This window comes from Clytia hemisphaerica, unplaced genomic scaffold (assembly GCF_902728285.1).
Source record: "Clytia hemisphaerica strain Z4C2 unplaced genomic scaffold, Clytia hemisphaerica genome assembly, whole genome shotgun sequence".
NCBI classification, from domain to species: domain Eukaryota; kingdom Metazoa; phylum Cnidaria; class Hydrozoa; order Leptothecata; family Clytiidae; genus Clytia; species Clytia hemisphaerica.
Window position 1 is genome coordinate 142,083 of NW_027104185.1, and position 11,038 is coordinate 153,120.

The 11,038-nt window shown below is 35.3% G+C and overlaps 1 protein-coding gene across 1 annotated transcript; it reads left to right on the forward strand.

Moving 5' to 3' along the window:
* The first annotated feature begins 658 nt into the window (after positions 1-658).
* Positions 659-8,547, forward strand: LOC136814847 (uncharacterized). The gene is made up of 9 exons (XM_067071276.1): positions 659-1,005; positions 1,477-1,652; positions 2,019-2,078; positions 2,382-2,561; positions 2,723-3,125; positions 3,617-4,213; positions 4,722-4,945; positions 5,571-5,749; positions 6,054-8,547. The coding sequence occupies exons 1-9, from the start codon at positions 747-749 to the stop codon at positions 8,476-8,478; spliced, it is 4,503 nt and encodes a 1,500-aa protein (XP_066927377.1). The 5' UTR covers positions 659-746; the 3' UTR covers positions 8,479-8,547.
* The last annotated feature ends 2,491 nt before the right edge of the window (positions 8,548-11,038 follow it).

Here is an 11,038-nt window from a genome sequence, read left to right on the forward strand (position 1 = left end):
AGGTTCAATTTCAATGAAAGGAAGAAAATTCGTCGAAAAAGGCCAAAAAGTCTGGTAAAATTCATTAAAATACATGAATTATGGGTTTCGTGGTAGATCCAGCCTTACATAGACTTTATCCAGTCTTGAACCAAAAATCTGAGGAAAATTTCGCTAAAAGGAAATCAAATTGATTTTTATGAAGATTTTAAACCCTTTCGACCCTTCAGTTTTATAACTTGTTTTAAAATGTGTTTAGTTACTGGAAAATGCTCTTAATCATGTAAAGGCTATTGCGATTGCCAAATTTGAAATAAAAATTTGATAGGTCAATTTTTCACGTTTTCGAGCACTGTCTGAAAGTAACTTTTTTTATTCAATTGAGCATAACTTTTGATCTAATGAATCGAATTTAATAAATGACCCATCAAAATCTAAGTCTATCTTTCTTCTTTCCAATGAAATAAGAATGGATCTTTTAAAACTTTTAGATTCTGAGAAAATTAGTTTCAAAGAGAGAAACTTATTTGTGGCGCACCCGGTATAACTATAAATCAAATATAGAAAGCCAAAAAGATCGAAACATCGTTGTAAGAAAATGTGTTTTTATGTTTTAATATATATTAACCATATATCTCTCACGCAGGTATAATGTCTTGTTATTTTCTTTTTAAAGATAGATAAATTAAAGAGTATGAAACGAAAAAGCAAACATGTAATTTTAAACAAAGACCCCTTTGTGGGTATCTAACATCATCATTGAAACAATGAATGAAATTCAACTTCTTCTACAACAACTTGTCGACAAAGTTGTCCGAAATGAGGAAAAATCTCGTCCGAAAATTGAAGATCTTTGCAAGTTGAAAATCAGACATGTTACCACGGAAACAATATATCAGAATGAGGATCCATCAGAGATAGCTGTGTCCGAATCCTTTGATGACGCCCTTAAGATTATCGGACAGTTTTGTATTAATGCAGGTGTAAAGAGATGTTCACCATATCGTAAAGGAATTATAGTTAAAGGTACTTCACTATATTTTTTAATGAAAATCATCGTCACTTCTATGTATTTTGAAGTTAACGGGTTACAAGCGGCAATACACTATTTATAAAAGTAACACTTGAAGGTTTTAAGTATATAATGCCCTTGGTAATGGTTTCAAAACAAGGCAGTCGTTGCACTCAAAATAAATCATGAAAATCTGGATATCATTATAGAAAATCAGAAACTAAAGCTAACAAAATTTCGAAAACCAGTCGTTTTACCCTTTTTTAAACGCTGGTATCATAGCACTCTGATATTCAGAAAAATAATGTAGGGAAAGAAAGGTGCATGGAAATTGTTAGAATTGCTATGACTTTACTGCCCTCTGTACATAACCACCTTACATCTACCGTCTTACAAATAACAAATTTTGAAAATACTAATAGTCTACTAGAGTTAGAAGATGCCAGCAGCCTCTACCCTTAAACTATTTGTACTATTTTATTTAGTCGGGAAGATAAATCACAGAGAGATTATCCACTGGTATCGACGGAGCGAGCGATATATTTTTCAAAACAAAACAAAAACATGTTCCGATGATACACATCTTGAAGGGATCCCATTTATCTCGTTTGGTGGAAACATCTATTCTTGTCAATTTAATGAAACAAATGAAATGACGGGGGTTAGTTACTAATATTTGCAACCTCTTTCCGTGTGCATTATCAGCTTTTTTATGTTTACTGATAGTGTTCATTAGTAGCGTAAATAAAACCTGGGATACATGCAATTTCAAATCTGATGATTCTAGGCTAAGCAGATACCACTTCTAGCATTTTGATAAAACACTAATCTTGCCTTACTCGAAGTTTGCAATTTTTAATCTGGCTTTCGTCATTTGGTAGTGTGTTCTGGCTTTCGTCATTTGGTAGTGTGTTCTTAAAGTCCTTAAGATTTATTTGTAATGTGTTATCTTTTTACAGGAATTGTCATTTGGTAGTGTGTTCTTAAAGTCCTTAAGATTTATTGGTAATGTGTTATCTCTTTACAGGAATTGAAACTTGGAGAGTCCGTCGTGTTAAGAAAGATCGCGACCTTCCCTACGTTTAAGGTAAACAGATATACTTATTGTTCAATCAATTTTGAAATCAGATTCTTGAGATTGGTGGGCCCCAGGATTTTCTTGAGACTTTGAGGTAAAGTTTTATTAACCCAAGGTGACGTAATATTGTATATGGTTTTATTTTGGTCTTTGCGCAAAATAGGATCATTAATTGTTCTCATAAACACAACACGAATTACTTATTTACCAGTTTTAACTCGTGATTTTTAATTCAATCATCGTAACTGATCTGAATTTAATGTTTGTGTTGAACCAGGTAGGTCCATATGAGTCACTTATTCTTCCATATAGGTGAAATCGAATACGGAATCAGAAATGAATGACAAAGAAGCTCTTTTACGTGAGCAACTGAAAAACAATTCAAAAAGTGTGGACCGAAAATTAGCCTACCTCATATCTTTCCCAAGAGACATTCGACGGAAAAGTCTGCATATTGACGGCGATGTTTCTTCCCTCATCACTCTGTTAAAGGTAAAATATTTATTTCTAAAATTTCACTGATTAACGGAATTTGACAAGCCCGAATTTTGTATGTTCTGATGCTCATTTGTTTATCTGAACCTCCAGGCCCAGTTTTTCTACCAACTTTATCTGTTTGATAATATGGCTCCTATAAACTTTCACTCTTTCAGCTCAAAAGTGCTGTTCTGTTTCCATCGATTCTAACGAAAGTTGAAGATTTAATTCTTCAAGATCTGTCATATCACCAAATCGATCAATACATACGCAACGAAATGTTTGATCAAAAAACACCACCTGCTAAAACAGACCAACGTTATTACCCTGATTTTAGTAGGCTGACAGATATCAGGAGAGTTATGTTAAGCGCCAACACCTTGAAAATGGAGGATATCGACCATTTGGACAAATCATTTCAAGAGTTAAAAGAAAAGAAGAACGCGGAGATTTATTTCAAGGTTTATCAACATCAACCGCCGTCACCAAATTTGAATGGATATAAACGACCTCAAAATGATTCATCTTTTAATCAGGAAAACTCAGTTGACTTATCGGTTAACATTCCTCCATTACCTGGTAAGCAAAAGCTCTAAAACAGTCGAGTCTATTTAACTCGAATCTCTATAACTTGAATGTCGCCTTCAGATTCCTTATCAACCTTACTCCATGATTCGAAATTTCCTTGACTCGAAGATTTATGTTCTCTGTTCATGTTATGCAGAGTCTATTGTATTAATTTGACTCTTTCGGTCGAAGGTGGTTTTAATTGTAGCTAATACTCTACCTACTTAAACTAGATTAATTGTCACTAGTTTTTCTCTTTTTGAGAGTTTTGCTTTTTTTATGGCGTCAGATTCATCAGAAGTCTTTGAGTACTTTACAATAACCACCGTAATTCTTCTATTTGTGACTGGTCTCTAGATCATTCACGAATTCTTTTAGAAAACTTTTTCGCGAGAAATCCAGACGAACTATTTGTTTCACGAAAACTGATTTAGGTATCGCAGCTTTTAGTTCTACAAGGAACGCTGCTCCTTTTCCTCATTTGTCAACTCTTGGTTCTTCAGGTACAAGCCGCTGCAACAAATCCACTGTTCCAAACAGCGTCTGTGCAGAAAATGAGGGCAAAAAGAGGAGAAAAAAACCTAACCCAAAGTATCAAATACCTGCTTACCCGAACTATCAATTACAAGCTAACCGAAAGTATCAAAGAGAAAGTCGGAAAAGAACGAAAATAAACACTTTGCTTTTACAAAGTGATCGTATTCCTTTGCTAAAAAATGCGCCCTACAAACACAAACGCCCTCCTCTTAAACCACCCATTTGGGACTCGCCCATTCAGAGATTTCTTTTATTTCACCAGTCACAATCTCAGCAGTATTTACTAAACAGATATGGCTCCTTTGTTTATATTACTGAAGTTCAACCTAAAAGTATTGGTTATAAAGCAGCAAATGGCGTTGCAACATTTTTGATTTATGTTCGAACAAATGTTGATTGTCAAGTTGTGGGGACAATACTTTGTAATAAATATAATGATCACGCCCAAGTCCTTAAAGAAGCATTGACAGAGTTCAAAGAGATCAACGAATTTTGGAGACCAAAATATCTCATGATCGATCCCTCGGATGCAATGGTAAATTCTGTTGGAGAAGTTTTTCCAGGTATTTTGTTTTGTAAGATTGGGCTATTCCAGAAAAAAATTGTAACCCCTACGTTGAGGAGATCTTTTTTTTTGAAAAGGTAACCCCCTGGATTTTTTTCCAATTTTTCAGGACCCTCTTGGATTTTTTCCCCATTTCTTTGGACCACCCTGGATTTTTGATCTCGTTATACTAACCACCCTGGATTTTTTTATTTTCCAGACCACCCAGGGGGTACAGACTATTTCTGGAAAAGCCCATTATATGTAGTTTTAGACAGTTTGTTTAAAAAATTGATGTCGGGATTGTAGTCTGAATCGCAGACCTCTACAAAACTCAGGTAGTGTCTAAGGAGCACGAATCCGTTATGCCAGCAGCCTACGGGGACTCTATTTAATTACAGAAGTCAACCTTCAAAAACTGAGGAATACTATTCGAATTGAAATCTTCTTTGTTTTGAAACTAAAAAGTTGATTTCTACTACTAGAATCTAACGAAAGTAATGATATATCTGGTATCTCATTTTAAGGTGTGGACTATTATTTCAACTCAAATTCTTGTATCCAAGAATGGGAAAAGAAGCTGAAAGATTCTCCAAGTGATGTAACTGAGCAATTTGAAACCATTATCGAAATGATGAAAGATCTTCAAACCTCGCCTTTAGAAGAAATAGGTATTTTACTGACCAGAACAGTAAGGATGGTCAAATCAGTTAACTTCCCAAGATATCACTTTTGGATTTCTCAACGCAAGGTTTCTATTTCGTATTATATTCTTTTGTTTTCGAACAGTATCTCACATATTTGCATCATTTAACAGATTCATTCAAATTTTCAAGGAATGGAGTATTTCACCGTCATGATACTCCGTTGTTACTCTGCATGATCAACCTGGAGGAATAATTGGGTAAAAAGGGGTACGAGTATGTGCCGCTGGTCAAGGTACCATTTTCACCTCCATGAGTCCCACGTAGGGTCGTAAAAGCGCAGAAATAGAAAAATCAGTCTCTCGTAAGGTACTTTTTTGGGGGAAATTTGGTAAAAAATAAGGGAAAAATAGAGGATAATTTAGGAATTTCAGTCCCATTCAGCGTCACTTTTTCATAAATTTTGGCAAAAAAATGAGTCCCAAGTAAGATCTATTTTTCAAACCTCAGCGGCACACCCCCGTCGCTTGCCAAAGGTAGCACCCCTACCTGGGATTGTCAAGCTATAGTGTAAAGTTAGAACATTCGGCTACCGTGCAAACACAAGGCTTCGCCTGGGAGATAAACCAGTTAATGCTGTACTTTGGTATTAGGGTAGCACTGGTGATGTCTCAATTATTACCTGGTAGAAGTTGAGTTTTATCTCTCTTTTTAACTTTCATATATTTTTAGAAATGGGCGAGTTGTTATTTTCCCATGGATTTATCTTTCTTTCTACGCGATGATTGGCTGTGTAAAACCACAGAAAAATATGAATTACAACTTCGGAACTACTCGCGTAAGAATTCATCAGGGCTCGTGAGGTTGATGGAAAATATAATTACCCAAATGGCTGACTCACAATATAAAAGGTAATGATATTAAAGTCATCTTTTTCACACCCCTGTCTCGGCAGTTAGTGGATTGTGTAATTTAAGGTCCGCCGTTTTAGGCCAGTTTTAGTTTATTTTCTACTTGGAATGAAATTTTGTAAAATTTCTGTGATAAAATCGCTATGTAGTACATTCCTTTTGAAGTTACACTAAAACTTTATTGTCATTTAAGCAAGTTCTGTACGAGATAACTGTCTCTTTTTTAATCCGAATACGCCGAATACTGTTTAGTTTAACCAGGTTTAACCGTTTAATTAAATTTTTATTTTTTTACCCCATTTAGATATGTCCTTATAAATCAAGAACTGAATGATTCTGGACTCAAAATCGTGAAAGAAAATCCTTCACTCAACGATCAATATGGTCTGCCTCTCCACATGATGACCCATTGTGCACCGATTGTGAAGCGACTGAATAGTGGTCATTCTAGTAAAAGTGAGCATTTTGTTTCCTTTGGTAACCAAAAGTCTTACCCGTCATGCACTTGTGACGAATGGAAAAATAATAGATTACTTTGTCGACATTTCTTGCTTGTGTTTAAACGAACGAAAAACGACTTTACTTCATTGAGTCCACTATACTTGGCAAATCCATGCTTTCGTATCGACTCCTTAGCTATAAAGAAAGCAGTGAAAGATGAAAAACCAAAAACAAGAACTATTGGGACTCAATCTAGACAAGAATCAAATGAAAAACCAAAATTGAGATCTTTTGGGACTCAATCTAGATTGGAAAAGAAATGTTCAAAATTAGTTCAAACTGATCAACTGCTACCAACGTACTATCAAACCGGATTGGGTCATGTATATAAAATTAATGAAATTGGAAATTCTGAAACTGAAAACCTTGCTGAGGCAACGGCACCAGAGTTACACACAAATGATGCAGTCCTTTCTGAGCCGTTAGCAAAGCATCATACGTTAGACGCATTCACTGATGAAGTTGACATTGCTACGGGAGGAAAACGCAATCTAATTCAGGATCAATCTCCAATCAATACTTGCCAGGCCGGCTCATTGATTGGAAAGGAACACTTTGCTACAACGCCTAATACATCATCATCTTTGGAAGATCAAAATAAGCTAAATATATTCGAAAAAGCAGTTACACGTGGAAAAAATAGCGGTATCGTTTCTACATTTAAGGATTCTACGCAATCAAGAGCTTATCTAGAGAACTCGTCTTCGTCCACACACGTTCTATCAAATTCAAACTTTCTTGGAAGTATGTTTCCAACCACCATTACCAATTCCAAAGCAAAGAACTCATTTACGAATCAATCCAACATCAATCAAGGAAATGCCTCTACAATTAATGAACAAGAGAACTTACCTTCCTCCCTCCATCTTCCACCAAGTACAAAACTTCTACCAAACATGTCTCCAAGTACAATCACCAACTCTAAACCAAAGACCTCTCTAACCGACCCATCAAACATTAATGATAGCTTTTTAAAAGCATCTTTGATTGTTAAAGATAAAAAAGTACTACAAAAAGAGGTTAACCTTTCTCAAAGAAAACAAACTGCGAGAATTGCTCCACCTCCGAAATTGATCATTAAAGACCAGAAACCCTTACCAAAACAAATGGATAGTATACTTTCTCGTTTAACCAATAAGAATCTAGATAACTTAAATTCAACACTTAATAAGAATCAAACTGGCGCAGATTCGACACCAGCTAAGCGTTTGACCAATAAGAATCCAGCTATCTTAAATTCGACATCAGATAAGAATCTAATTGGCGCTGATTCGACATCATGTAGATTACAATCGAATATTCACAAGAAAGCTGTGAACGAAATGAAACAAAAAGAACATTCTCAATCGCCAACCCTCGTTCAGCCTGAATCAAATAGAAAGTCTTTAAATTTGTCGATCGATCCGAGTCCCTGTGATGTACCATATCAATTGATGATGGAGTCAAAACCAAGCTCTGTAGTGCAAAGCTGCCAACCACCTAATAAATCATCAGAAACATATCAGCAACAAAAGACTGGAATTGACAGAAAACCAAGAAGAAAGAATTCAAAGACCGGAAAAGAAGCACTCAAATCAACTAAAACACTTATTGATGGTAACCGAATAATAACTCGGTACTGTGAAGTCTGTCTAACGGACCTCAGCAGCAATTATGAATTGAATAAGTGTTGCCAGATATCCAAGATTCAATCAAGGTACGTAATAAAGCAAACTTCGAATAACATTGAAATTGTAGGAGGATGCAATTCTCAAGACCACCCATCGTCAAAAACAAAAGTTTTAAATCTAAATAATACTGCAATCAAACGGAAATTGTCTTCTACCGAAATGGTAGACTTCACGAGTTCACCAAAACAACTTTTGAAAAAGAAGATATTATCAAAATCGATCGAACTTTTGAAACCTAGTAAAACAGAAAATGAACTACAAAAATTACCAAGTGAACCAATAAAATCAGGCAGCGAACCTTCGAATAAATTCAGTACCGGAAAACAATCACATGGTACCACGACTCATACACCAAATAAACAAGAGAAACATCAAACGAATTTTAGTAAACAGGCACCTGTCAGAATATACCAATACGCTTCCTATGTTGAGCCAATGTCCAATGAATTGAAAGTTCCTCATCACCAGGACAATGACCAAGGATTGATTCCTGGTAATAAAATTAAAATTGAGACAGATGTTTTTGAATCTGATATTCCAATGACAGCACCCGAATGATGATTTTTGTTGGTTGAAGATTCTTGTTAAATAGATAGTATTCTTCTCTTCTATTAAAAGGATAATCAGATGTTTGAGATATTTAGATTACAGAAACCCTCTGTGGTCCTTAATAAACCTCAAAGTATTTTTGTGTAACAATTTTCCAAAATGGAGAAACTTTTGAAAATGGGTTCTTATAGGGTTCTAACGTTGAAATTCTATTGTTTTCATCCTAAAAGCCAAAAACTTGTAACTTAAATATCTCGACTTTGGACATTAGTTAGGCAAAAGTATTTTGAGATTTTGCCCAGAACAACAGAAGGATCCCATATGCCAAATATTACAAACCATCTGATTATCCATTTAAGGTTGAATTTATTACTACAGTTGACGCTCTGTTATTCGATTTTCAAGGGGAATCGGATTTTCATCGAAGAGTAGAACATCGAATTAGAGATCGCAAACTGTATTTCTTCAAAGTTAACACAATTTTTGCGTGCTATCGCAGTTCTGTTTAAAGTCAAATTTTCAATTTTTATTTTACAAGAAAAGAAAATGTGCAGGTCTTTATCTATTTATTCTTATAGTCTTGGTTAGGAGCACTGAAGGTACATCCCTGTGTCACAGACCCGCTGGAACCCTAGCCCCACCGGAAAATTTAGCGAAAATTTCGTCTCCTGAGGGAAAATACCCTTGAATTTCATCCCCACTGGAAAATTGACTTTGATTTCATCCCCACTCGAAATTCAATGTTCATTAATTGCACTCCAAAACCATCCCACTAGATTTTTTGAAACTATAGAATTTCTATCCCCATTGGTATTTCAATAGGAATTTTTATCACCATCAAGAAAAAGAGTTCGGCCGGGGCTGTGAGACAGGGGTGTGAAGATAATTGATTGAAGGATGGATGGTTAAGGGTTATGGTTAAGTTTTCAAGCTCTCGAAAGTGTTTTATGAGGTCCAATATTTACAATAAAGCTAAAAAGTTGAGAAACTTTTACCCTAGAATGTCATAAAGGCACTGTAAGGGTCGTCATTTTGGTCAAATTCGACCAAATCTTCTACGGACTGTGAAAGGGTCCAATTGTGCAAATATTGGAATCACGTTTAAAAAAATGTATCTATATATTTGCGTTTGTGTAAATCTTTTCAATGATGTAATATAATTTTATTTTCCCCTGTTTGTTTAGTTAGTATTTTTTATTGTCTATTGTTCCATATTGTACATAAACTTGAATTTTAAAACTAAGATAATATTATGTTTTATAAAGTCAATTAAAAGTTAAAGATGTGGCCAGGGCTGTACGAATGTTCTTACTTGGAACTTTGAAGCGAGTTGAGTGTACTAAAGAAACTAAACACTGATCAGTATTTTCAAATCTTGAAAAGCACGAAAACCTCATCGGTGACCATTTTAAATTGATTTTATGCTCTCATACTTTAGGTGTACAAACTTTCGCGAGCAGAAACTTTCGCGATTTTCGCCAATCTTGGCTTTTTTCGCGAAAGTAAATGTCTTTGAAAATTCTTAACAGGGCAATTCGCTCGCGAAAAATTCCCAAAAGAATTGGAAATCTATAAAACCTCGAAATCGTAATAAATATCAAATTTTGGGCATATTTTTATCCTTAGTCAAAGTCAAAGTTTCTGCTCGCGAAAGTTTGTACGCTTAAAGTATTGTTAAATGTTTTACCTTTGTTACCGGTGGCTTAACATGTGTCTGTAAACATACCCAATATCTATTTTCAAAATTCATTGTTGTACTACGCTATGTTATACGAAAAATACACTCCGGGTGTAGAGTAGATGCCCGTAGGGTGGCTAAACTTTCACGTTCCCGGCTGCAATTGTTTTCCGTTAGCGATCAAAGACCTCCAATAGCGATCAAAGATCTCCAATAGCGATCAAAGACCTCCAATAGCGATCAAAGACCTAAAACTTTTTTAACGCAAAATCTAGCTATCCAAGACCTGATTTAGCTATCCAAGGCCTACTTGCTCTGCTGTGCGGAAGCATTTAGCCATCCAAGACCTGATTTAACGATCAAAGACCTGTAAGACTTAGAAATCGAACAATTTTTAGCTATCCAAGACCTTCAACTCAATTTGCATTGAAAATTCTCTCCAAAATGGTCGTAATACTCACAGTGGCGTTGTGGGAAAATTTTTCTGGAGGGGCCAAAGTCAATTTTTTTAAATGGCGTTCCCCCCCCCCCATTTTCCAAAGTGGTGTCCCCACCGACTAAAAAATTTTTGAAAATCGACTGCCAAGATACCCTAAATCACTAAATAGAAGTAGTAGACAAATTTGACACTTGCTAGAGTGAAAAGAAAGTTAAAGAAAGGTGTAATGCGAGCGAAGCGAGCGAAAAATTGATGTTATATGATTTCAATATTGTTGTCAGCATGTTGGTTTTGGGGCGCAGTTAGATTTTCATTTAATTATGCTATATTGTACAAAAAACCTTTTCAATTAGCTAGATTGCATAGAAATTACCAATTAACTGTATTGCGAGCGAAGCGAGCGAAAAAAAAATCCAAGTATTTTAAAATTATCTCAGTAAAATTGGTCCTGG

Excerpts from the sequence above, each read along its gene's own strand:
- LOC136814847 (XM_067071276.1), top strand. The coding sequence starts at position 747 with ATGAATGAAATTCAACTTCTTCTACAACAACTTGTCGACAAAGTTGTC. Across the intron at positions 3,126-3,616 it reads TAACATTCCTCCATTACCTG|GTACAAGCCGCTGCAACAAA; the intron begins GTAAGCAAAAGC and ends TTGGTTCTTCAG. Across the intron at positions 5,750-6,053 it reads GCTGACTCACAATATAAAAG|ATATGTCCTTATAAATCAAG; the intron begins GTAATGATATTA and ends TACCCCATTTAG.